Raw genomic sequence first — 27550 nt, 5'->3', positions numbered from 1 at the left:
ATTTTCGTCATTTCATAATATTATTATCATCAATTCGACCATACTATATTATGAATATATATTAAAAATAAACATAACTAAAATTAATTGATTACGATAATCATATTCATTATAACTTACTATATAAATTACAAATATCATTGCGTTACATAGGAGTTTATTCATAATATAGTGAATGAATAATACTTTATTAGCATATTATTATTATGAAATTACTACAGTAATTATGAATAATGCCTAGATAAAATTAGGAAAGTAGATAAAATAGAAGGTAAATGACACCTAATTCAAGAAGAGTTCAACAGAATTTGTTTTTATTTTAATTAATTTTGTAGTTTTTATAATTTTTGTCTTCTTAATTCTGATATACTGGGATAGTGGATATATTGACACTACTAACGTTATTATTATTGGTTATATATCTGCCCAATGTTCTATTTTCAAACTTCATTTATTTTATTTATCTTGACACTTCCTCTCTCCCTCTACACTATTTGATGTTGTAATTTCTTGGTGTTGTGATGGCATGCTAAAAATAGAACAAAATTAGAAGCTTTCATGCTATACTGTGTAATGGAATGATTATTTTCTCTTTTATAAATCATTTCTAGATCTATATTGTGGCTACTATTGACTATACGACTGTCTCTTACACCTGTTCATATATATTATGAAACACTTGTGGAATCACATCTTGACAAATTTCTCCCAGCTCTACTTTGAGACACAAACCCTCTAAAAATTGCTTCAACCCCCAAAAACTTTCAAATCTAAATCTCTATCCTGTGCTCAAATAAATCAATAAAATAGTTTTTAAAAAACGCATGTTCTCAAAGTAGTCGATGTGAATTGTTTTGTGTGATGAATCTAGCTTAGATTCTCATTTAGTTGACAAATTTGGGGACTTTATGTGCAGAGCCTTACGTTTTTTGAGGAGAAAAATTCCCTAAAAAATTGAATTCCCTACAAAATGTTGGGACTTTATCTGCAGAGCCTCACGTTTTTTGAGGAGAAGATTTCCCTTCAAAATTGAAGACAACAAAATTACTAATAAATTGTCTAATAGAATTCTAAGATTCCTGGTTTTTTTTAGCTGGGATGCAGCTTTTCAAAAAACGGGTATTTTTCAAGATTTTTAAAAGACTTTCTAGGATTCCTGGTACTTTAGCTGGGCTGCAGCTTTTCAAAAAATTGGTATTTTTCAAGATTTTTAAAAGACTTTTGAAATAAATAAATAATAAACACCGTTCACATTGCAATGGATCGGATAAATCTATTACAACCTTTCAATTTCTTATATCGTTATTGACTTGAAAGCTGTCAAATTTCAATAATGTATTGTTTTTTCTCTTGGTGTAATTAGGCTGCTATCGATATTTATTTTATTTATTTATAACATTCTACAATCACAATATAAAAATAATGATTGGGAGATAATCAACAGGATAAACTCAAAACTGTTTCTCTCCCTAATTTTGATAAAAATATTAAACTTAACTTCTCAGATTTTCTATCAAGATTTCCCAATCTACTATAACTGATCAACCAAATTTTCCAAGACTTAAATTCAAGTGTTCAAATTAATTTATTGAACGAACAAATTTTCCAAAACGCAAATTCATTCTATTGAACGAACTTGGTACTTGCGCCACACCCTTTATAGAATATATGCTTGGAACTGCCTTATCTCACACAAAACAATTCACAATAAAATTATTAATGTAATTAGGAATATTTTCAATAACATTGTACGATAATGTTAAATAAAAATTAAGAACACAATATTTTTAAAAAGAAACACACGAACGAACTGTACAAATCGTATATAGAAGGCATTACAGATATAATGTAAGGATACATAAATTACATAATGAATCAAAGGGGTAAGGTGATACAGAGTTAATCTAATAGTCTCCACAATGCCAAGATGAGAGAAATTTATTCGACGACGAATCAATAAATACATAATCTGTTAATGTATAGTGTACATACAATAGAATACATAAGTTTTACACGTAGAGCCCCATTCACATATAAAGCATTAGTCATTGGAGGGATTGTTAAGGTTAATAGAGATCTAGATTGCCCCCGATTTAAGGGCACAGTGTATACTTAGATTGTATAGTCTACACATTTTTGAAAATAAGATAAAAATTTTAAAAACGAGAGACATTGTTTTAGGATGTAGCTGTTGTTGTTTTCCTTACAAAGACTTGTTAAGACTTGTGTGTTATTCAATTCATAATTATTTTTATTGAAGTTATATAACAAAATAATTATTGTATCTCACTTATAGCGATTTGAATAAATTATCAACAATAACTATGTTATTATCTTTTTATGTTTTATCTAATTATACAAATTACCTACTATGATATATATTATCAACGGTACAAACTTCTGAACCGCTTGCTTCAGGATAGCATACATAAAAAGTTTTGCTAAAACAATAATATTATTCTATAAATTAATGATTATTATTAAACGAAAATCCAAAGTAAAATGCTGTAAATTCTATTTCATTTGTTGCAAATGAACTCATGATACGTATAAGAACATAACCTATTTTTTCGGACATTTATTATTTATCAAAATTTGGGAACAGAATAGTTTTGGGCTATGCCTGTTGTTCTATCCCGATCATATTCATATGATTTGTAATTATATCAACGAATAAATAAATAAATAAATGATTCATGTTCTACCCTACAGTGTGGTCCACGTTTTTATGGCAGTGTTTGATTAGCAATGGTATTGCTATCCTTGTCTATCATTCAACAAAACTGATAGCGCTATCGCTTTGCTCTGTTGCCAAATCGTCGTCTTTTAACAATAATTAATTAACAAAATATTTCATCTTAATTATGATATTTTAATATCTTGCTTAATAAAATATAATTGATTATTTTAAACTAGAATGAACAGTTGATACTGCATCAATAAACCTGTATCAGCTACCGTCTATAGAAGGCATTGACAAGACAGAGGATCGGCAACGTTGTTCTCAAATCTTTCTCCACTGCCATTATAACGTGGACCTCATTATAGAGATATCCACTCAAAGTTAAATCACATTTATTGAGTGATAAGTGTTGGTACCTTACAAAAGTATATGATCTTGGTATAAAGTATATGATCTAAAGTATATAATCTTGAGCATTGCAGCTTCCAGATTACAATAAAGGAAATAAACTTAATACAGTTATAGTAAGTTAGCTCTAATGAACAAAACAGACATGAATTGAAAAGAGTTTTGTACAGATAAGAATTATACTATATAATTTTAAGGAAAACGAGGAAAAAATACAGTGGTTATTTACTGGTCATGATTGAAAAATTGTTTTCTTTTTCAAATTATATTGTAGCCTATTGTGCAATCATGTCAAAGGAAACATTATTTTTGATTGATTGAATAAAAATGTGATAATTCATTCACAAAGTTTTGAAATCTCAAACACAGATTTATCTACAATCACTAACTTACAATACTATTGAGTTATTCCTCTTTGGAACAAATTTATACCTACAATAATTACGATGATGAACTATATTCTATTATATTGCTACATGGCTTTTATCTAAAAAAGTTCTTGAAGACGTTGAATTTTGAATTTTGAATTTGAAGACGTTCAGCAAGATAATACGGTAACTCAATATCATTACAGTGATGCTCTTTAAAGTTTGACGCAGTATATCTATTACAAAATCTATATTTCTTTCAATATTATAAAGACAATATCGATATGATTGTATAATATTCGAGTATTTTATAATAATAGTTAATATCAATGCGATGGATCATGAATTGGGTAACTATGATAATATATATAAGAGCTTTCATGGCAGCTTGATAACATATTGTTATCAGTTTTTCAAGTTTTTCGGATTCTTTAATGAAAATTCAATTAGAGAACTTCAAAACTTGGTTCTCAATCTCATAAAAATATTGTATTAACTTTGAAACTTGGTTCTTAATCTTATAAAAACTGTTTCAACTTCAAAACTTGATTTTCAATCTCATAAAATTTGTATTATCTTTGAAATTTCTTGATTTTTAATTTTATAAAAACTGTATCAACTTCAAAACTTGATTTTCATACATCTCATACAAACCGTTAAACGGTCAAAAGTTTATAAATAATCAATTCTCTCCTCTGAAATAATCAACAATTTAGTTGGAAGATTCAGATAAAAATAGGCAGACATGGATAATTTATCATGATCTCTCATTATAAACTCTATTTTATGCCTGAAAATCATCAATAAGTAACAGGTACATGGCAATACAAAAATGTATTACAAATAAACAAGAGGACACAAATTTATTCAAGGAAATAACGAACTAAATATATTTGTAATCTGTTAGAAAAAATTGCAACCCATCTTTTATTTGAAGTTAACAATTTATCATAACTAAACAAGAGAGCGCATTTATCCAAAGAAATAAAGAAATATTGTAATCTGCTATTATGATTTATTGTTGTGAATTATTGCATATATTTTATTCATTTTTTTGAAGTTAGAATTGTATAATCTCAGTAAGGTAGTCACGCATTGTTTTTCGTACTAAGTATAAAATAGAATAATGCTTCTCAAAATGAGATACAAAATTGAATGAGCTATTCCATTGCTAGATACAATATTAATATTGTCATTTTATAATGAAATAATATGTTTTATTGTTTTAGAATGTAATTTGATCCATTTTTAGAAGCCTGTTGGTACTGAATAAAAACAAGTTGTTGTTGAATTAGTTAAGTTTTTATTTTTGTCCTTATCACCCATCTCAGAAACAATTTTTAAGGAGAATGTGAAAAATAATAATTGGAGGATTAAAAAAATCAAATATTTTTATGGCAGAGAAAGGGGGACCGTTCACAAAAGAATACAAACAACTAGTTGCAAAAATAGTTTATTCTTGTAATTAAACAAACAATACATGGGAAAATATGCAAGTTTCAAAACATACAATATCTACATACAGAGATTAAACTTTAACTGAAAATAATAAGGTTATATCACATTGTGAAAACATTACATAGGCTGAGCGTTAATTATTATGGTACATGAATTAGATTATAATGAATTCAAAGTTTATGCCCGGTTGCACAAAATCCGTTTAAATTTTAACTGTAATTAATTCCAGGAAAACCAATCAGAGAAGGCGTTTTTGAAAAGATGGCCACTCTGATTGGTTCTCTTGGAATTAATCACGGTTAAAATTTAACCGGCTGTTGTGCAACCGGCACTTGGGATTTTTTCGAAAGTATATTCAACTTTATTTCACCTCTCATGGAGACCAATGGATGAATAAATTATAGTAATTTTATTCATATACATAAATGTATTATTGTTGAGGAGTAATATGGACGAATAAACTTTTCACATTTCCATGAGCTGAAAAAAATAAATGTTATACATTAGTACACAGATTTACATGGAAAATGATACAGAAAACATGAGAAATGATACAGAAAACATGGAAAATGATACAGAAAACATGGAAAATGATACAGAAAGCAAGGAAAATGGTACAGAGAACATGAAAAATGATACAGAGAACAAGAGGAATGATACAGAAAACATGGAAAATGAAGTATTAGTTTTTAAAGAAATGATTGGTAAGTAAATTAATGAACTTTACACAACACTTTTTTGAATGAATAACGAAACACATTGAAAAAACTGGTTATTTATCTAGTAATATGTTTACTACTATTTACATTTCATTTTAAAATATGCTCGAAATGCCCTCTTTCTCTCGTTTGACAGTGTGCTAGTCTATCATAAATGTATCATAGAGAAACAATAGCATAAGTACGGTAGATATCCCATGGCGTTTATGTCGCAACTTTTACTGTTATCTCAAGCTGATAGTTCTTTCCTGTGAAGCTTTATGACGCTGGTAGTCTCTCATATTGTGCAGTTCATACACTCTTACCCGGTCAAAACAGTAAAAATCGACAATAATCGACAGTAATCTGCTTGAGATAACAGTAAAAGTTGCGATATAAATGCCCTATACCATGGAATATCTACCGTACTTATGCTATTGTTTCTCTATAGTAAAATGAAATGTAAATAGTAGTAGACAGATTACTAAATAAATAACTATTTTTGAATAAATTTCGTTATTCATTCAAAAAAGTGTTGTTTTAAGATACATTACTTCACTAATTATCACTTTAAAAACAAATCTTCAATCAGCCGCCATTTTGGATACAAGTATCATACAACACTTTTATTGATGCCATCTTTCTTGTTTTAAAAAGGTCTTTAAAATAATGTGCCATACAATGGGATATTTAAAATATTTGAGTTACAACCCATCATTTCTTTAAAAACTAAAACTTCAATCAGCCGCCATTTTTGATACAAGTATCATAGAACACTTTTATTGATGCCATCTTTCTTGCTTTAAAAAGGCCTTGTTAATGATGTTCCACACAATGGGTGTTTACATTTAAAATATTCGAGTTACAACCCCTAAGTCAACCCCTTATGAGTGGTTGAAATTCAGTTGTACGTCAAAAGGTAGAGTATTTGACCAATAACTTATCCTGGAAGTTACAGTATTATATCTACAACAGTCTTCATACTTTTGAAGGGTTCCCATACATATGACTCACTCTGTATAGTTTTCCCATCTATAAGATTAATTATTGAAGATTCAGTTTTCAGTAAATATTTCAAAAATAATGATCAACCATTGTTATGTTATCACAGCGAAATAGATATATAAATAGATTTAAGAGAATATAATTTGAAAGAATGTAAGACAATGTAAGTGGACTGTGTAGGTGCATGCTCGTTCAACCGTTGGGCTAGGCGCACACCAGTTAGTCAAGACAAGACATGATCAGACACGTTTAGTCACAATACTTCACATTGTTGCTTATGACGCAACTCACACTGATTAGTCATTGAAATTAGACATTCTTCATGAAGCCGTGTTCACACTGAACAAATGTTCAACAAACATGTTTGTTGAAAAAGTTTGGGCAAATTTTATTAAATTTGACAAACAATGTTTTCGCCACACTGGACAGAAAGTAGCTGTTTTCCAGTCCCTACGTAGATCTGAAAGACCTTGTTTGCAGACGACTCTCGTCTGACAAAAGAAACAGGTTTCTTTCCGGCCTGGGCCGGAAAGAGTACTCTTTCCAGCCACTAACATGGAAGTCCGTAGTTAATAAGTCATCCGCTAGATCGGGCGAGTGTCAACTTTCTTCATCTGAAGTCGCCATCATTTCAGTTCGAATTTCGAATCAATCGAAACTAATTCAGCATTCGCTTCGCAACCATTTTTATTCAATTATTTATTGTTGACTAGCGCATTCCGAATTTTCAAAAATGCTTGAAGATGACGACCCCCGTGATATTCCAAGTGAAATTATAAAAGAATCTGAAATCCTGACTGCAAATCTTCTTCCACTAAAATCAAGAGATAGGTACGATAACGAGTATTCTTTATTTTGTATTCATTATTTATTTTGTCAGCAATACCTGTAGTGTGGCGAAAAATATCGTTCGCACCACGGGCAAAATTTTTTTCTGGCTCTCAAACTTTTCTAGTCCTCGGCCTATGGCCTCGTACTTGAAAACCGATTTCGAGCTGGAAAAATTTCATTTTCTGCTCTAGGTGCGAAATATACTATTGCCCGTAACAAGTGTGGACGCGTCACCAAACAAAATATTGTGAGGAGAACAGGTTCTATGTTTACAGCTGTCAACTCTGTAAATGTTTGGAGAAACAGTAATAATTTACTTTATTTGACCTATTACCATAGATAAGGAAAGTATTGCATTCCGAAAAAATTGAGGTACCCCAATTTCTGAATTTCTATACGTTTCAAGGTCCCCTGAGTCCAAAAAAGTTTTGGTTCTTGTACACGATATCTCATCTCCCAATTAACGGAATGACTTGAAATTTGGAACATAAGATCCTTACACTATAAGGATCCGACACGAACAATTTCGATCAAATGCAATTCAAGATGGCGGCGAAAATGTTGTCAAAACAGAGTTTTTCGCGATTTTCTCGAAAACGGCTCCAACGATTTTGATCAAATTCATACCTAAAATAGTCATTGATAAGCTCTATGGGACAAGTCCCATATCTGTAAAAATTTGAGGAGCTCCGCCCCTACTATGCAAAGTTTGATTTTAGATTCCTAATCATCAGGCTTCAGATACAATTTAAACAAAAAAATCCAAGTGGAAAAGATTGAGCATAAAAATCTCTACAATTAATGTTCAGTGACATTTTCACCTAAAATTGGAAATAAGCTGGAAATTCGAGAAAATGTGTTTATTCAATAATGTAAACTGTTGGCAACTGTTGATTCTATTAAATCATTCACTATGAAGAGATAGCAGACCTCGTGTGTCTCCAGCGTTATTGTCCTGTCACCAGCTGGCAAATCTTTGAATACTAGACTTGAGATGCGCGTGTACACTAGCGTCAGGTGATAAATTTTCATAACGGCAAGGAAAGTTGTGTGAGTGCGCCACATCAGATTTTTGACATTCATATTGTTCATATTCAAGTGGAATAGATTGGGCATGAAAATCTCTACAAGTAATGTTCAGTAACATTTTCACCTAAATTTGAAAATAAGCTAGAAATTCGAGAAAATGTGATTATTCAATTGCAAACTGTTGGCAAGTTGATTCTATTAAATCATTCACTATAAAGAGATAGCAAACTTCGTTTGTTTAAATTGTATCTGAAGCCTGATAATTGGAAATCTAAAATCAAACTTTACCTAGATGGGGCTGAGCTCCTGAAATTTCTACAGATATAGGACTTGTGGCAGTTGATGAAGCTTAACAATGACTATTCTAGGTATAAATTTGATCAAAATCGTTGGAACCATTTTCGAGAAAATCAATACCCAAAAACCACTTTTTTGGACTCAGGGGACCTCGAAACGTATAGAAATTTACAAATTGGGGTACCTTAATTTTTTTCGGAAAGCAATACTTTCCTTACCTATGGTAATAGGGCAAGGAAAGTAAAAATCAGCTGACTAGTGATTACACAGATGTGTGGAGAAGCCAGTCTTTTGCTGTATTTCCATAAGGTCTATAGTTTCTATCAGGTACTTGTAGATGAGAATACTGCGTGAGGTCTACTGTTCACAGAACTACTAGTTCACTATGAAGATATAGCAGACCTCGTATGTCTCCGGCGTTATTGTCCTGTCACCAGCTGGCTCAGATCTTTGAATAGTAGACTTGAGATGCGCGTGAAAACTAGCGTCAGGTGATCAATTTTCATAACAAGGAAAGTTGTGTGAGTGCGCCACACCAGATTTTTTTTGTTTGACAAAAAATGATTGTCCAAACTTTTTAAAATGTTTGTCCCTGAGCTCCTCAACAAGCATGTTTGCCGAACATGTATGTCGAACATTTGTTCGGTGTGGAGACGGCTTAAGCCACTATATGAAGTATTGTGACTGATCATGTCTTGACTTGTCTTGACCAACTGGTGTGTGCCTAGTCTTATGCCCGGTTGCAGAGTCGCTACATAAAGTCACCCATAGTTAACAGAGCCATTAGTTAACAACTCGCCCATAAATAGATGTTCGTTGCAGAGTCGTTTGCTAGACCCCTGTTAGCTATGGCTCTGATGAGGCACACACATAAGTCACACTGCTGCTCATACCACTTTTTGCGTGGTATGCTTCTATTCAACTAATGTATTGGCAACGGAGAGAGAATCACTGTGAACAGTTCTTCCAAACCTCCAGTCAGATGACGTCACAACATGGCGCTTGTTTATCACAACACTGCTGTCTGCTTATTGTGTTGTTCATGATTGGAGGTTACGAATCAAGATCGTAAACTGCAGACTAATTTGTAATTATTTTCAGTTTGATGTTTGATAGCAAAATGAATGAATTAAGTAAAATGAGATTAGAGGTAGAAGTGGAATAAGTGACTGGTGTATTTATTATTGTATAATATTAATAAAAAGAAATGTTTTGACCAGAATTATTCCATTGCCTTCTGGCTTTTTATATATCTTGGAAGCAAAGCAGCCAGTTTACAGGATATATTTCTAATGACTCTGCATACGGTGCTTATTATTAAGATTAATAATAATTGATTATTTGAATTAAGTATTGAAAATTGTACTGTATTACATCTTCGTCCAAGCTACTCGAATAGTCAATGATATTTTATTCAGTTTATTTACACTTCGTCTACAGTTTCAAATAGTTAACGTTATTTTAATGTAATCAACTATTATGTATGATCATTTTCGTCTGTCTTTTAGAACATGCAAACAAGTCAACATAACCTTAAAATACACTTGGCGCGAATGTATAGTGGATTTATAAGCACGATTTTGGGCATTTAAATTAAGAGCACATTTAGTTATTGGTAGCCTCAGATGACGTCATCTGCCTGTAGGGTTTTCGTCTCTGCAACGGAAAAACCTGTTTGTTGGCGCGCTGTTACCTATCGGCAGAGCGATAGCTAACAGAACGTCTCTGCAACGAAATTGGCCTGTTAAATAGTCAAGTCCGCGCTGTTAACTATGGGCGACGTTATTTGTCGACTCTGCAACCGGGCATTAGAGGCCTGCCTAATAATGAAGAAGCATTTTAACTTAAATATTGTTTTTTAATGATTATTAATTATTGATTATTGTTTTAATACCTACCATAGCATCATAATCGGGTTCTTCATCGGATCCATCGGTCTTGCGAACTTTAACATTGAAATCTAGGAACTCTTCTCCTTCCTCTTTGGAATAGAAACTGTAGGGCATTTCTTCGCGAGTGATAAGGCCAAGATTATCTATGAAAAGAGAGAGAATAAATAATTAATTCAACAAGATATAACTACTGACCTTTACCACTTTTCTAATTTATTAATCTTGAATGAAAAAGAGTAAGAAATTGTCAAAAACCACAGATTTATTGATACTTAGAAAGACAAGAAATAACAAGAAATAACAAGAGTAATTAAGAAAAATTCCCAGTATAGTTTAAATGACCAGATTCATTTCAACCAATACAACACTACAAATTTAGTTTTATCATAAAATTGTAAGCATACATCAGTCAATAGTTCTCCCATTTACATATTTGTTTTATTATCTTTCACACTTGTTTTCTTGGTTCTTATTTTGTACTGAAAGTAAATTTTGTTATCATGGCGATTCTGTTGCTTAAGCCGCAATTTTGTCACACCGTTGAGTGGGAGGAGACTGTCTAGCTGGGCCAATGGCAGGCGTTCATGCCCTTGACCAATAGCAGTACTCGCCTACTAGTATAGATTCTTCTGCTCTTGTATTTAGTTTCAGTTTATCAGAGATTGACAATGGTGTAATAACCGAAACCGGTCTTTCGTTAAAAGTGGTAATTGAGTGTAATATTTCTAATTAATTTATCAATTTAAGGCATCTAAATTCAAAATTTATAGTTTTGATGTTTATTTTGAACCAAAATTTAATAAAAAATTGTACACGTGAAATTCTAACCTTATCTTGGACTTTGTCACCTATAAATTTGGAAGAAAATAACACAAGGACTACCTTATTATTTTATCTTTCAATGTTATATTACATTAGTGCTATAATTTGCATTGTAAATAAATAAAATAAAAAAATTCTAAGTATCAATAAATCTGTGGTTTTTGACAATTTCTTAGTCTTTTTTATTCAATATGAATAATTACCACAATATCAACTTCTCAACTACACAAAAAGTGAAAATTTATAAATCTATACTATAATAGAGGAAAGAACTGGCTAATACACGTACGGGATAGGAAATTCATGAATGACACATCATCACGTCTCAACTACTCAACTGATTAACTTGAAATTTTGCACATAGATTCTCAATTAACCGAGGATGGTTTCAGGCCTATTTTCAATTCTTCAATATTTCATTATGTCAAGTTCTCAGTTTGTCAAGTTTTAAAATAGACTCTTGCGGAGCATGAGTTACCTGCTAGTATTATATAATTTTATCTACACAAATTTTAATGTAATGTCTTGACTTAGCTCCATTTTACACTGACGTTGTCGATACATTTATATGAAAATGGCAATAACGTAGTGGCCCCCTGGGTTGAAGAAATGTTGTATTGATACTGCTGGATACTTTTGTATTAAAAGTACTGATACTTTTTCTATTTCGGATTAATAAGCTATTTTTATTTTTCCCACCATTTTATTCACGTCTTTGTATAATATAATTGAAACCCGCATTATCTTTGAAACCTGCAACTTTCAAGGCCGGTTTCCGAGCTCGGGATCTAGCTAAGTTCTAGACTTTAAACAGCTGGAGTCAGAAAATTGGATTTCCGAAACGGGGCGTAGTCGTATTTTATATGATAATTTTATTCTCTCATTTCTAAAATTGGAATTGTTTTTCCTTGACGAAATGAGACATTCCTATAAAATTCAAAATAGCAGAGACTTTACACAGTTTCCTCTTCATTTTATTTTGTGTTCAACTCTCTAGTTTTTCGAAATTCAATTTAAATGTGGACGACGACTACGCCTCGTTTCGGAACCAATTTTCTGGCTCCAGCTGTTTAAAATCTAGAACTTAGCTAGATCCCGAGCTCGGAAACCGGCCCTTAACCTAGCTCCGCAGTGCAGGCTGGATGCTTGTCTGACTCGGACTGGGCGCTGAGACAGCAAATAATAGCAGCGTTGGTGGGAATGCGAGCGGCCGCAGTAACGTCTTCCACCCAGCAATGGTCGGCGTAGTTCAGCTTAGCAGACAGACGAAAGATCAATCCAGTCGGTTATTTGATCCCTCCAGCCAGGCTCAGCCAAGCAGCCGAGACAATAGAACAATGGAATGACGGTCTCATTCGCGTTCATCAGCAGTTTTCTTTCTCACGATTATTTTGATTTTTGTGCTACCCATAATCAATAATAACCCCAGTCACCAGTAAAAATTTTCCAGAAACGTGGTGTACTACCATATTAATGACTTTTCATGATGATTCTTAATTATTTAAAAACATTGTTAACATTCTGAGCCTTCAGGCTAAACTTGGGGTCGCTGAGAACGAATCTGCAATCAGAATTTCTCTATCACGAAAAATAACGAAAAAACCTAGCTGTTGATCTTCCGGCAACCGTTAATAGTCATCCTGCAATGCGGCCGAAACACTTCCAAGCCAGACACCCAACTCAAATGACGACAACGCCAAGCTGTGAGAAACCATCCTGCACTGCGGCGCTAGGTTTACGGTTTCTTAGACCGGTTGCAGACGAACCACTATCGCATGTGGGATGTGGGACCGACATACCACAGAACAATACGACTAAAGGCAGGCACACATATACCCGCACCGAGCCCGTTTCGAGCTAAGCCCGCGACACGGTCATGGTAGTAGGAGAACACACATATCCGAGCGGCAGCAGTGTCTCAGTTCTCTAGTGCTACTGCGGTCTGATTTATGAATCTGTTAAACTATTGTTAATAATATAACACTATTTAAAGCTTGTTACATCCGATTTAAATTATATTTTTCAATTTTTAACTAATTACCTGTAGACACAGAAGATGAGAATCATAGTGCTGGTAAATATTTCGGTGCATAACAATACCACAATCAGTAATGTATCGGAAATATATATCAGCAATAAAATTGTCATCTTCTGCCTTATGTATCTAAACGTAATTAGTTTTAAATTTAAAATTTAAGGCTGTGCAAAGGCTAAAAATAAACTTTTCCTACAGTTACCTTGAAAAGTGACCATTCCTGCACTGATTACAGAACGCAAAGAATCACTTTTCGTTTTCAAAGTGATTACTTTGCGTACTCCAGATTTGCAACATGGCAACACAAAATAGTTAGTGGGTTATATGGAGCACCAGTGCAGCAAAATCTAAATGAAGTTGGTAACAGTGACTGTGGTGCACGTTATAATAATATTTAGAACAACGAGGACAGCGACAGCCACCACATGAGTGCCACCTTCATTCATTTACTACTACATTATTCAATTTGACAACAAATTAAGGTTTTTTTTCCTGATTATTGCTTTTTGACATTATGAGCGCCTAAAGTTCAAATTTTTGGGACAGAACATTTCAAATTCGGTAAGAGATAAATCCATGAGATTCAGAGGATAAATTCTTCATGGTATTGTTGATTTAATAAAACAAAAACGTTAATTTTCGAGAAAATTATTCAATTTACTAAAAATTACCAAAAATAACTCAAAAATGGTCATTTTTGGTAAATTGAATAACTTTATAAAAAATTTATATATTCAGGAAATTTTTGTTTTATTCAATTATCAATACCATAAAGAATTTATCCACTAAATCTCATGGATTTATTTCTTACTGAATTTTAAATGTTCTGTCCCAAAAATTTGAACTTTAGGCGCTCATATCTCAAAAAGTAATGATCGGACAAAATGTTTTTCATTTTTTTCTTTTCAAAAAGAAAACTTTTTCATTTTAATAGCTTGATTATATACAAATTGAAAAACTATGAAAAATATCACTAGTAGAAAGTTTATTTTTAGCCTTTGCACAGCCTTAAGACACAGTCACTGGTTCCTTCTTTTCCTTCTTTTATAATTTTTGTTATTTTATTATGTCAATTATAGCTTTGGCTCAACTTATTATGTGGTTATACTATTACTTTTGGTTTAACTTTTATTCTGTTCAACCATAATTCTCATCACTTTGATCATAAAAAACTTGAAAGTTCCGTATCTCTTCAATAAGTTTTTCACTTTCTATGTTTAACGAGGCCGCACCGTCACCGTCAAAAAGTAAAGTGAACTAGTAGGTGACGGCGCGGGCAACAAACATGGTGGTGGTGCTGGAAGGTGCTGGCGCGTTGCGGTAGTATGTGTCCCTAAACGTTTGAAAGCATTTGTTTTCTCAGTTTAGTTTGGTTTAGTTCAATTTTCGTCATGTAACACTACAGAATCAAGCAAAGCTTGGTAGTATATGACATGTCAAAAGTATTGAGTACAGTACTCAAAAAAAGTAATCATAAAATAGAGAAAAAAAGAAGAAAATCAGAACATACAAAGGAGTTGAAAAAATATGCTTGCAAATAAATGCATACAGTTGATGCTTTCCTCTAAACTGTACGGAGATGCATCGATCAATTTAGCTTTTATTGCATTCTTAAACCTTTCTGAGCTCTCAATACATTTTATTTCAATAGGAAGAGAGTTATAAGCTCTTAATCCGCTATAACGTGGCCCTTTCTCTAAGCTTGCTGTTCTGTGTTGCGGGTACTGAACATGAACTATCTGGTTTCTAGTATTGTGTCTATAATGGATATAACTCTCTCTTAATATCTTCTCGTTTTTCTTCGTCATAGTTGCAATTTCGAGGAAGTACAGTGCAGGAACTGTTAAAATTCTAAGTCTTCTGAAAGAGTTTTTACAAGATTCATAAGGCTTCAAGTTGTCGACAATTCTGAGGGTTTTTTTTTGCTTTTTGAAGACAGAACTGAGATTATTTTTTCCACTCCCCCAGAACATTATGCTATATTGAATTACCGACATTATAATCATGGAAGGCATTCAATAGTGTTATTGTTCCAACTACATTCTTCAGCACTTTCAACGAGAATTAGACACTTGAGAGTTTGTTCAGAATGTGATCCACTTGAGACAGTTTCTGATTCTGACTCCCAAAAAGCAAACTTCATCCTGAACAATCTCATCCATCTTTTGGCTGATTGTGCCACTTAACTTACTGGTATCAGTCAACTTAAAATCCAATAATTTAGTTTTGTTTATATTCAAACAAAGACCGTTAGCCTGAAAAAAGATGTTCATTTGATTAACAGTCTCTTCAGACTATTCACTTGCCGTAGTAAGTCCGACTCGGCCCGGTGCGGTTATGTGTGTCCCGGCCATAACGCAGAGTTTAGGTCTAACCTAACCTAACCTAACCTATCTAACCTAACCTAAAACGTGCATTAATGCAACAGTTTTCAGATGCATGTATCATACTCGGGTGTTTTTATCAGATGTTTTATCACAGCGACTGTGATTGTAGTACAGAAGCTAGGGGTAGCGTAGTGCTCACACCAGTGCACCAGTGGTAATAATAATAATAATAATAATATTTTATTCTCAACAAAAGTATAACAAAAACAATGTAATACAGTTGAAAAACGTCACAGATAAATAACATAATAACATAAAATATCAATCTTGAAATAAAACTCTAATAACATTTAACAATTCATTAAATTTGCAAAATTCAGATAATAATTTTTTTCACTCTAACAATAATTCGTCAACCTCATAGAAAGCCTTCTCACTGAGAAAAGAATATAATTTTGTTTTGAATTGTTTTTCTTCAACAATACTTCTCAAATCAGCCGGAAGTTTCGCAAAAAACTTTTGTCCTCTATAAGTAGGGGTTTTCTCAAATACACTCAGCCTATGTCTCTCAACTGAAATGTTATTCCTTCCTCTAGTGTTATAGCCATGAATATCTGAGTTAACTTGGAATGAATTAAACCTATCCTTCACATGTAATATTGATTTGAAAATGTACAATGATGGAACAGTTAAAATACTTAGGCTACTGGAAGACTCCCGACATGTCTGTGGAAACTTGAGCCCTTCCAGGTATCTTATTGCGGACTTTTGCAAAACAAAAATTCTTTGAATGTTTTGCTTCGAGGTACTCCCCCATAATTCAATGCCATAAGCAATGTGGTACCACAATCGCAAGGAAAATAATCGCTACCGAAGCGCGCAATGCCATGTGAAAGTATCAGTGCCACTGCCATGCCTGCCAATGCATTTCATATGCGCGCTGTAGAAGCCATTATTTTCCTTGCGATTGTCGTACCACTGGTTTGAGCACCACGCTTCCCCTAGCTTCTGTACTACAATCACAGTCGCTGTGATAAAACATCTGATAAAAACACCCGAGTATGATACAAACATCTGAAAACTGTTGCACTAGTGCGCGTTTTCTCAAATGTAGTGTGAAAGTCTCTCTGCGTTAGTCGTATTGTTCTGTGGTATGTCGGTCCCACATCCCACATGCGATAGTGATTCGTCTGCAACCGGCCTTATGCCCGGTGCTTTATGAATCACATAAAGTTAAAATCAGGCATTTAACTTATTTATGAAGCCATAACTCCACTTTTCGTTGCACAGATGCCGGGCCTTATGCCCGGTTGCAGACGAATCACATAAAGTTAAAATCAGGCATTTAACTTATTTTGTGAAGCCATAACTTCACTTTTCGTTGCACAGATGTCAAAGTAAACTAGATCTCCTATAAAACTAATAACGCCCAATTGAACACATGATTTCGTTGCAGAGTGGCCAAAAAGAGATTATTTATGTCTCCAATAGCTAAAAACGGTTGTTTAAGTTATGGGCCCGAAGTCGTGCTGTTAAATTTAATATCTACACTCGCCAAATGCATTTTAGAGGTTGTGATAGCTTTCTTTGAAAGATGTTCATTGAAAACCATCTGTAATATTATCGCTAAATTTGGTGAGAAATCTCGCCAAAAGCCAAGATTCGCCATATGGTTTATCAATTTTATGTGAGGTCTCTAAGGTCTGTTCACAGTGATGCTGATTGAAACTTTCCCCGATGCCAATACATTGGTTGGATAGAAGCATGTACGGAAAAAAGTGAATAGAGCTGCAGTGTGACTTATGTGTGATGCTAATTCAAGATATAGCTAAATAGGCTTCGACATACGACTGTGCAACAACCAACCATTTATGTCAGTGATTTTAAACTATGTCTCACATAGCTATGTTTGATTTTATGTAACGACTATGCAACCGGGCATTAATCTTTTAGGCCGTGTTTATAATTTACAGTTTGGCTAAACGTCAACTTGTGAATTTCGGTGATGAGAATTTTGATTTTCTGAGACTTTACCTTTTTTGAGAACACTCCAGAAGTCGGTCAGCTGACTCTCGACAGCTGTCTCCTTCACCTTGTGCAACCAGCTGTTGAAATCAGCTGTTTTCTTCTGCTCAAGACAGGCCTGTCGCAGACATTTCAAGGCAGAGCAAGGCTTCTCCAGCATGTCCGCATCGCACGCTCTCACCAGCAGATCCATAATTACCGTCTGCATCTGTTCGCACACTAACAACACAAACACAATTCAATCAAATTGACCGAGCGAAGTGAGCTCTACGATTCAAGTCTACTGTTTTGAATTTATCTTCATCTTCATCTCTTCACTCACTCAGTCACTCATTCATAATCAACAGAACTAAAAATCTACTGGAACAAATACGTTCAAATGTTACTACATACAGGGTGATCATAAAAGGACTTTAAAACTTTGAAAGCACATATAGTCCAGTCAAGGAAAGGTTATAGAGGGAAAAGTTAAGAAGACAATTTTTGACCCCGCAGTTCTGTTTAGGGTAGTCAGGAGGTAAACATATCAAAAGTCCCCACCCATACCTCCTTTGCTAAATGGGTGGGGGTGGTTTGAAGGTACCAATTTTTGGTTTCTCGCATAAAACTCAAAAACTAAGGATTTGACGGCCATATAACAAATTAAAGTGTAACTGACCCAGAATGGGGGTAGAATTAAGAGATATCTAAATTCTAAAGGGCGAGTCATGCGACTTTATTAAACAACAAACTTCAGCATTCTATTAAACTTGTAAAATTTTATTAAATGAATTAAACTTATTTAAATTTGGACAATAACAAAAATAATCTATATCGGTTCATTGCACATTCTAAAAATTCAAGATGACTGCATGTAAGATTTTGCTAACTGCTTATTTGGATTCTAACTGTTCACGAAGGTAGCGTGGACTCATTTCTCAATTACAAATTTATGATACTAGGGACTCGGCCATTCAAGGGTTTTTAGCATGAGCTAGAAAATATAATAGCACTAAAAATCGATCAATTTATAATTCATTACTATTTAGAAATTTCCACTACACTGATTACTCCCGGATAACTTACTAATTTAAACAAACATTGACATATTCACTTCAAATAATTAATAAACTACTTCAACTTAACTCACGGCGAAAAATAATACATATTAACAAACTTAAACAGCAAACAAATTCAACACACACGTTCAAATGTTACTACATACAGGGTGATCATAAAAGGACTTTAAAACTTTGAAAGCACATATAGTCCAGTCAAGGAAAGGTTATAGAGGGAAAAGTTAAGAAGACAATTTTTGACCCCGCAGTTCTGTTTAGGGTAGTCAGGAGGTAAACATATCAAAAGTCCCCACCCATACCTCCTTTGCTAAATGGGTGGGGGTGGTTTGAAGGTACCAATTTTTGGTTTCTCGCATAAAACTCAAAAACTAAGGATTTGACGGCCATATAACAAATTAAAGTGTAACTGACCAGAATGGGGGTAGAATTAAGAGATATCTAAATTCTAAAGGGCGAGTCATGCGACTTTATTAAACAACAAACTTCAGCATTCTATTAAACTTGTAAATTTTATTAAATGAATTAAACTGATTTCAATTTGGACAATAACAAAAATAATCTATATCGGTTCATTGCACATTCTAAAAATTCAAGATGACTGCATGTAAGATTTTGCTAACTGCTTATTTGGATTCTAACTGTTCACGAAGGTAGCGTGGACTTTACTCATTTCTCAATTACAAATTTATGATACTAGGGACTCGGCCATTCAAGGGTTTTTAGCATGAGCTAGAAAATATAATAGCACTAAAAATCGATCAATTTATAAATTCATTACTATTTAGAAATTTCCACTACACTGATTACTCCCGGATAACTTACTAATTTAAACAAACATTGACATATTCACTTCAAATAATTAATAAACTACTTCAACTTAACTCACGGCGAAAAATAATACATATTAACAAACTTAAACAGCAAACAAATTCAACACACACGTTAATTTTGAGCCCTCGAGGCCCGAGGCTACCTCTGGATTTTAAATGTGAATTCGGCCGCGGCTTGATTGGAACTGCACTATCCCACGCAAGTTATGTTCCCCTTCCACCAACGAGACAACGGTCCACGTAAGAACGAGCATAACTCCGTGGGAAAGGAAAATAATGCAAGTTTGAAATATTCCCAAATACTCGTGTATTTTCCATCGCTAACGGAAATACAGTTCCGTGAGAATACCTCAACCCTGCATAAAATTGGAGTCTTCCCGGACGCAAGTTAGCAAAATCTTAATGTGAGAAAATTATTTTTCAACAGAAATAGTTATTTGTACAACTAGTGCGCAAAGTGATAGCTTGCTGCACCGAAAGAAACGTTTACGCCCGAGCCTTAGGCGAGGGCGGAATGGCTTCTTGAGTGCAGCAGACGAACTTTGCTCACGTATTTCACATTAAACTTTTCCTACAGTTACCATTGAATATGAGAAGTGGTTGATTAAATGATTATGGGTAAAATGATGGCTGAAATCCATCAAATGTTTGTGTGTGTGATGCTGTTATTAATAACAACCTTAATTCATTTAAAAATTAATAATCCAATTGAAGTTGAAAATTCTCAGCCAAAATTCTCATTTTTATTCATTCAAGAATCAGAAAAAATACAGATAGAACAAAAAATTCACATTCAATGATTCAACATACACGCCAGCAGCTTGTTGGCTGAACCGAGCTGCAAAATGGCTGAACACAACAAGATGGCTGAACCGACAAGCGCGCGACCTAGCGGGAAGAATCGTACCTAAGTTTGTTTCATCCAGCTAAAAATTACTGAAACACGATTCAGAAATTTAGACTTTTGCTCAAATTACCGAGAAAAATGCTCAATGTAAACTGAGAAATATTTATAAAAATAACATAGACAACAGAGAATATTTATTGTAGTATTGTTATGTTTTTTATTATTTCTATTTATATGAATATCGAACGGTAATCATTTAACCTCAAAATTCGAATTTTATAATGTATATTTGCTACTTTTCTCATTTCTTGCAGTTGAAATAATACTAATTATTATTGATAATTATTATCAATAGAAAAGAACTATTATTTATTATTAAATGATGAGAAATGCATAAATGATGATTATTTGATAATGATTTAGATGAACATTATTCTTGTTTTGGATTTCTAGATTGGGATTTTATCATAAATGTAGGGTAGCCATTGAAATGATTCTCATCTAAATCTAACCACAGTCATTGTTACCAACTCAATTTTTGTTTTCGTGCACTAATCCTCCATTTAACCCACCAACTATTTTGTGTTGCCATGTTGCAAATCTGGAGTGCAGAAAAGATTTTTCCCGCACTAGAGCGGAAAAGTGAATCTTTGCGTTCTGTAATCAGTGCAGGAATCGTCACTTTTCAAGGTAACTGTAGGAAAAATAAATTTCTCACGATAAAAATTTACACACAAAATTCAGCTACCAGATCACTAAAGTCTCATTGTTGAAGTCCTAATTCTACACTTTTCGAATGAACCCATACTAAATTTATCTCTATGAAAACACAAACCCATGATTAATTAATTTATTTCAATATCATCACCATCACAAAAGCTTACATAATTTCCTACAATATTCATCATACACCTTTTTTTATATCTCCCCTAGTTTTCGAGATATCCGCTCTTGAATGTGTGACATTTTTGAAAAAAAAAACACGTTTGCCACCAATTTTCTTATATTTTTGCTCTTAAACTTTAAGAAATTTGATTTCACCAACGAAAACTAATGCTACGTTACTAAACGACATATTTGAATGGATCAGGGTGGCAGTGAGCCGCCATGACACTTGTTTCACGTTGTGAACATCTAAAACATGTAAAAAATTGAAAATAAATTGATTTGATTTGGAAACCTAACCTAGAAAATAAAATTAGATTCCGAAACCACAAGTTTTGTTTACCAAATTGAGTGAAGATTAGCCTACAAATTTTATTAATTGATAATATTTTTTGTAGTACAGTATTTTTAGTTGTATGATTTGGTAAATTCAAATTTGGCTATAGTGTTTAATAATTTTTCTATAATTTTATTGTTTCTTTTTTAATAAGAAAAATTTCAAAAGCCACAGGATGTCATCTAGCCATTCTGTTAATCTTATTGTAAAATCTTCAAAATAGTCTAATAAGAAATTTCTTTATTGACCGAGCGAAGTGAGGTCTAAGATTCAAGTCGACGGTTTGGCATTTCTCTTGATGTTTGAATGTTTTTATGTTGCGCATTTACGGCGAAACGCGGTAATAGATTTTCATGAAATTTGACAGGTATGTTCCTTTTTTAATTGCGCGTCGACGTAGTTACAAGGTTTTTGGAAATTTTTCATTTCAAGGATAATATGAAAGGAAAAAGGAGCCTCCTTTATACGCCAATATTGGAGTAAAAATCAGACTATAGAATTATCATTCATCATAAATCAGCTGACAAGTGATTACACAGATGTGTGGAGAAGCCAGTCTATTGCTGTATTTCCATAAGGTCTATAGTTTCAATCAGGTACTTGTGGATGGGAATACTGCGTGAGGTCTACTGTTCACAGAACTACTAGTCATAAAAGCCGCGAATAAATAATTGAAACCTTAACTACTTTCAACATGACAGTAAACAGAACGCCGCCATTTTTTCCTTAACGACAGATTACAGATGTTAATTGACCAAATTTGACCGGTTAACTCTATAATGGCTCATCAGCTGATGACGTGTGGTGAAATTCAATTTTGTCAGTCAAGGGCTAACTATAGTTTACGCTTCCTCTAACGACGCGTTTAGTTCCTGGTGAAACCGGGCCTTAGACGACAAATTAGATACATAAACAACATCAACTGTAAGTAATTTTGGTTTTCTTTAAACCATGTTCGATACTGCACCATTCTTTTATGATAACCCTGTATTTGCTCGACTTGAAAATTGACCAGACTTACGCGTGTCGAAGTCAGCGTGAGGTTTCTTGAGGAGCGTGAGGAAATCCTGGACCGGCGTGACACTGCCCACAGCTGACAGGGTCGACTGGAAAATGTCCGTGACTTGTGCCATGTCGACATCAGTGAGCGGCTCCGACTTGACGGCTGGCTCAACCTCATTCCTGAAATATTGATTGATTCATTCATAAAACAAGAACATCATCAAAATTTTAGGGAGAGAAAAAATGAAGTAATCTTGTGCTATTCCTCTCCCAAATTTAGATAAGGTTACACGTAGTTCGAAATAGGTTGAGTCTTGTAGTTTGTTCACTTCACAAAATTTTCAGTCCTTAATTTTTTTCACAAAGTAGATTTTTGAATTCAGATGCTTCAAAACCAAACATAGAAGAAATATTTCACATTATTATGAATAGAAAATATTCACATATTAGGAGAATAATTTTGAAGGACCAAAAAACTGATTTCTTTGAAGAACCAAGGGATGTGACAGTAGAGATCAGTTCAGATATTAAAAAATCTGGTGTGGCGCACTCACACAACTTTCCTTGCCGTTATGAAAATTGATCACATGACGCTAGTGTTCCCGCACATCTCAAGTCTACTATTCAAAGATTTGAGCCAGCTGGTGACAGGACAATAAAGCTGGATAGGCCTACACAAGAGATCTGCTATTTCTTCATAGTGAATGGTTTAATAGAATCAACAGTTGCCAACAGTTTGCAATTGAATAATCACATTTTCTCGAATTTCAAGCTTATATTCAATTTTGGATGGAAATGTTACTGAACATTAATTGTAGAGATTCTCATGCTCAATCTTTTCCACTTGATTTTTTTTGTTTAAATTGTATCTGAAGCCTGATAATTGGGAGTCTAAAATCAAACTTTGCATAGATAGGGCGGAGCTACTGAAATTTTTACAGGTATGAGACTTGTGACAGTTGATAGAGCTCATCAATGACTATTTTTGGTATGAATTTGATCAAAATCGTTGGAGCCGTTTTCAAGAAAACCGTGAAAAACATGGTTTTTTAGCCATTATCCGCCATTTTGAATTGAATTTTATTGAGTTTCTTATTGTCGGATCCTCATGGTATAAGGACCTTAAGTTTAAAATTTCAAGTCAATCGGTTAATTAGGAATGGAGTTATCGTGTTCACACACACACACACACACACACACACACACACACACACACACACACACACACACACACACACACACACACACACACACACACACACAGACCAACACCCAGAGTTTTTGGACTCAGGGGACCTTGAAACGTATAGAAAACATGAAATTGGGGTACGGTACCTTAAATTTTTTTGGAAAGCAATACTTTCCTTACCTATGGTAATAGGGCAAGGAAAGTAATGAAACGTATAGAAAACATGAAATTAGGGTACCTTAAATTTTTTTGGAAAGCAATACTTTCCTTACCTATGGTAATAGGGCAAGGAAAGTAAAAATAATTGAATATCTATCTACAGCATGAATGAAAGAGTTGTGGAGAATCGGCATCAATGGAGGGAGTATGTCTAAAGAATGTCAGCCGAGAGCATTCCATTAAAAATCTATAATTATCAGCCAGTTGGCGAAACCACGCAAGCGGTGGCAATAATAGGAAATTTTTAAGCAATATTGTAGGTTTATTTGAATAATCTGCTAGATGTGAGTCTGAACAGGCTATAGCCTAATTCTTGTTTGGTCAAAACAGTAATTCAGTAATTCAGTACATTCAGTCCATGACCAGCAGTTGCCAGACAAACTCCGTAAAAGTTTGAAACAATTAAAACACAAATAAGTTGAGATGGCTACAGAAAGGTCGTTTCATGTGGCTCTGTAGATGGACTGCAATTCTGAATTATGAAACAGTCTCAAACTGTTCCACAAGTCCACTGGTTTCATTATCTCTCAGTGAGTAGGTCTACAGATGGTAGATGATGAGTTTCTCACGTACCAGCCTCTTACTATACTCCAGCTCTCGAACACAAATCAGCAGTCTGTTAAAGATTTTAAATTAAATTGTTGAGTCCATAAGGGTGGTATTCATGTGCTTTTGACAGTCTGGAGTAGGACAGGTCAATGTTGAACAGTGATAATTTAATAGACAGCAGTCGACAGTTCATTCATTAAAAATCTGGTGTGGTACACTCACACAGCTTTCCTTGCTCATATTTGAAACTACGATAAGACTCTTGTATATGTGTATATATAATTGTTTTCAGAGTACTTTTTCCTTTGTGTAAATTATGAAATTCGATGATTTTTTTAGTCGTCATTTTTTAAAGTCGTCAAAACAGCTGTTCTACAGATGGAATATCTCGACTATGTGTTCTTTTTAGGAATTGCTCTACCTACCTACCCCATGCACGAGAAGGAGGTTACAAAGTCCATTTCTCAAGGATGGGGTGGACCCCCATTAGTTTCCCAGAAAGGAGACTCATGCCAGTTAATAGAGCTGATAAATAACTATACAGAGTATGAATATGAAAACAGTCGGTCAAGTTATTTTGAGAAAATCGTGTTTTTTTTTAGTAATTATCCGCCATTTTTCTCAAGTATATTACGGAGCTCCTGCAATTTTCTCAGAAATGAGACTCATGTCAGTTGATAGGGCTTATAAATAGCTATCCATGGTATGAATTTAAAGAAAATCGTTAGAGCCGTTTTCGAGAAAACAGTGAATAACATGGTTTTTTAGTGATTATCCGCCATTTTTCACAAGAATATTACGGAGCTCCTGCAATTTTCCCAGAAATGAGACTCATGTCAGTTGATGGGGCTTATAAATAGCTATCCATGGTATAAATTTGAAAAAAATCGTTAGAGCCGTTTCCGAGAAAACCGTGAAAAACATGGTTTTTCAGTAATTATCCGCCATTTTGAATTCAATTTTATTGAATTTCTTATTGTCAGATCCTCATGGTATAAGGACCTTAAGTTTAAAATTTCAAGTCAATCGGCTGATTAGGAATGGAGTTATCGTGTTCACAGACATACACACATACACACACACACACACACATACACACACAGACCAACACCCAAAAATCATGTTTTTGGACTCAGGGGACCTTGAAACTTATAGAAAACTTGAAATTAGGGTACCTTAATTTTTTTTGGAAAGCAATACTTTCCTTACCTATGGTAGTAGGGCAAGGAAAGTAAAAACGGTTTGCATTTTGGAACATAAATGACCTACATCATGGGATATCACCACACATGATACAGTATCATCTCAACTTTACACACAACACCATAATTTGATACAAAACTTCCAAACTTTGAACCAATTCTACAAACCATGGAATATCTACTTATTGAACGAGTGCTAGCGAGTTCTCACTTTTGACTTACAGAAGGCCAAAGTCGTTGTCCGTCTGTTTGAATGCTTAACAATATTTAAGAAAGAATTTATCAAATCACCTTCAAATTTTGAGCACGTCTTCTTCAAACCTTTTTACAGGTAAAGTAGGTTACGTTGGACAACAAAATTGACTCACCACTTCGTCCTTTTTCAGGATATAAAAATTAAAATGAAAGCGCATAAGAAAAAAATCTGTTGTGAGAGTTGGAGAGTTCATTTCATGCAATTACAACAGTTTCTCCATTAATTCATTAATAACATCAGCTGAGACTATTTGGGAGCTATCACTAAGACAGTCTTTCATGCGCTGACTCATGAAGTCAGCTGTTTAATATAATTTACAACTTTTACGTCAACAAACTGATACGGGTTGAGATATGAAATAAAATTGAAATGTTTTTATTGACAGAGATAAAAAATTACAACATCTTAGAAATACATAATAAAAGCAATACAAATTTTACAACATGGAAAAATAATATTTCAAAATAAAATGAAATGCCAATTGAGTATTTGCATCTCGAGGTACTAGACCTGTTTGAGATGGTGATGGCAATGTGTGCCATTCATTTTCTCTTGAGATTCTATATCTAAATCATGTATCACATGACCACCTTCTCATTTCAAGAAATGAATTTGGATTCATATGAGGGTAAAATATGTTAAAGCGGCAGAGTAATTATTGAAGAGTGATTTTTCATTTCAATTAACATCCCCAATGGAACCTACTGTCAAATTATTCTTGTTAAGGTGCGTACAGATATACGCGCCGCGAACATGAGCAATTCACTTTTAATCAGCTGATGCCAAGCTCTTTATATCTGTATCTTACCGTTTCTGTAAAAATACAGATATAGTCAGCTGATTAAAAGTGAATTTCTCATGTTCGCGGCGCGTATATCTGTACGCACCTTTAGAGAAACATTTAGCTGTTTCCATAATGATCAACTCTGTATAATTAAAAGTTGTGGGTTTCAAAGATTCTTTATTCTTTATTGATTCATACAATAGGTACATCATCAGAATGATTGGGAGGAAAAATAAGGTAACCTTGTGCTATTCCTCTCCCAAATTAAGATATAGGCCTAATGTTACACATAGTCCCAAATAGGGTGAGTCTTGTTCAGTTCTTAATTATTTTCACAAAGTAGATTTTTAAATTTAGATTCTTCAAAACCAAAAATAGAAGAAAATTTTTACATTGTTATCACTAAAATAGGAAATATTCATATAATATAAAAGAAATAATTTTGATGATTACAATACAACAGTTGTTGAATGAAAAAGACTGAGAAATTGTCAAAAAACCACTGATTTATTGA

The 27550-nt window shown here is 33.7% G+C and overlaps 1 protein-coding gene across 3 annotated transcripts in view; it reads right to left on the bottom strand.

Annotated features, from left to right (window-relative positions):
* Positions 1-4894: 4894 nt before the first annotated feature.
* Positions 4895-27550, bottom strand: part of LOC111062285 (X-ray repair cross-complementing protein 5-like) — a 57924-nt gene continuing 35268 nt past the window's right edge. For 2 of the 3 annotated variants that reach the window (XM_039419826.1, XM_039419827.1), the window contains exons 12-15: positions 22857-23017; positions 17888-18097; positions 10676-10812; positions 4895-5397 (exon numbers count right to left, since the gene is read on the bottom strand). In XM_039419826.1, coding sequence (XP_039275760.1) covers positions 5383-5397; positions 10676-10812; positions 17888-18097; positions 22857-23017 — 523 coding nt within the window. In that variant the 3' untranslated portion in view covers positions 4895-5382. The remainder of the gene's footprint in view (positions 5398-10675; positions 10813-17887; positions 18098-22856; positions 23018-27550) is intronic. The other variant, XM_039419828.1, reaches the window with a different exon arrangement.

This window comes from Nilaparvata lugens, chromosome 1, assembly GCF_014356525.2.
Source record: "Nilaparvata lugens isolate BPH chromosome 1, ASM1435652v1, whole genome shotgun sequence".
NCBI classification, from domain to species: Eukaryota; Metazoa; Arthropoda; class Insecta; order Hemiptera; family Delphacidae; genus Nilaparvata; species Nilaparvata lugens.
Note: the sequence above shows the minus strand (reverse complement) of the source record. Positions and strands in the feature narration are given on the sequence as shown.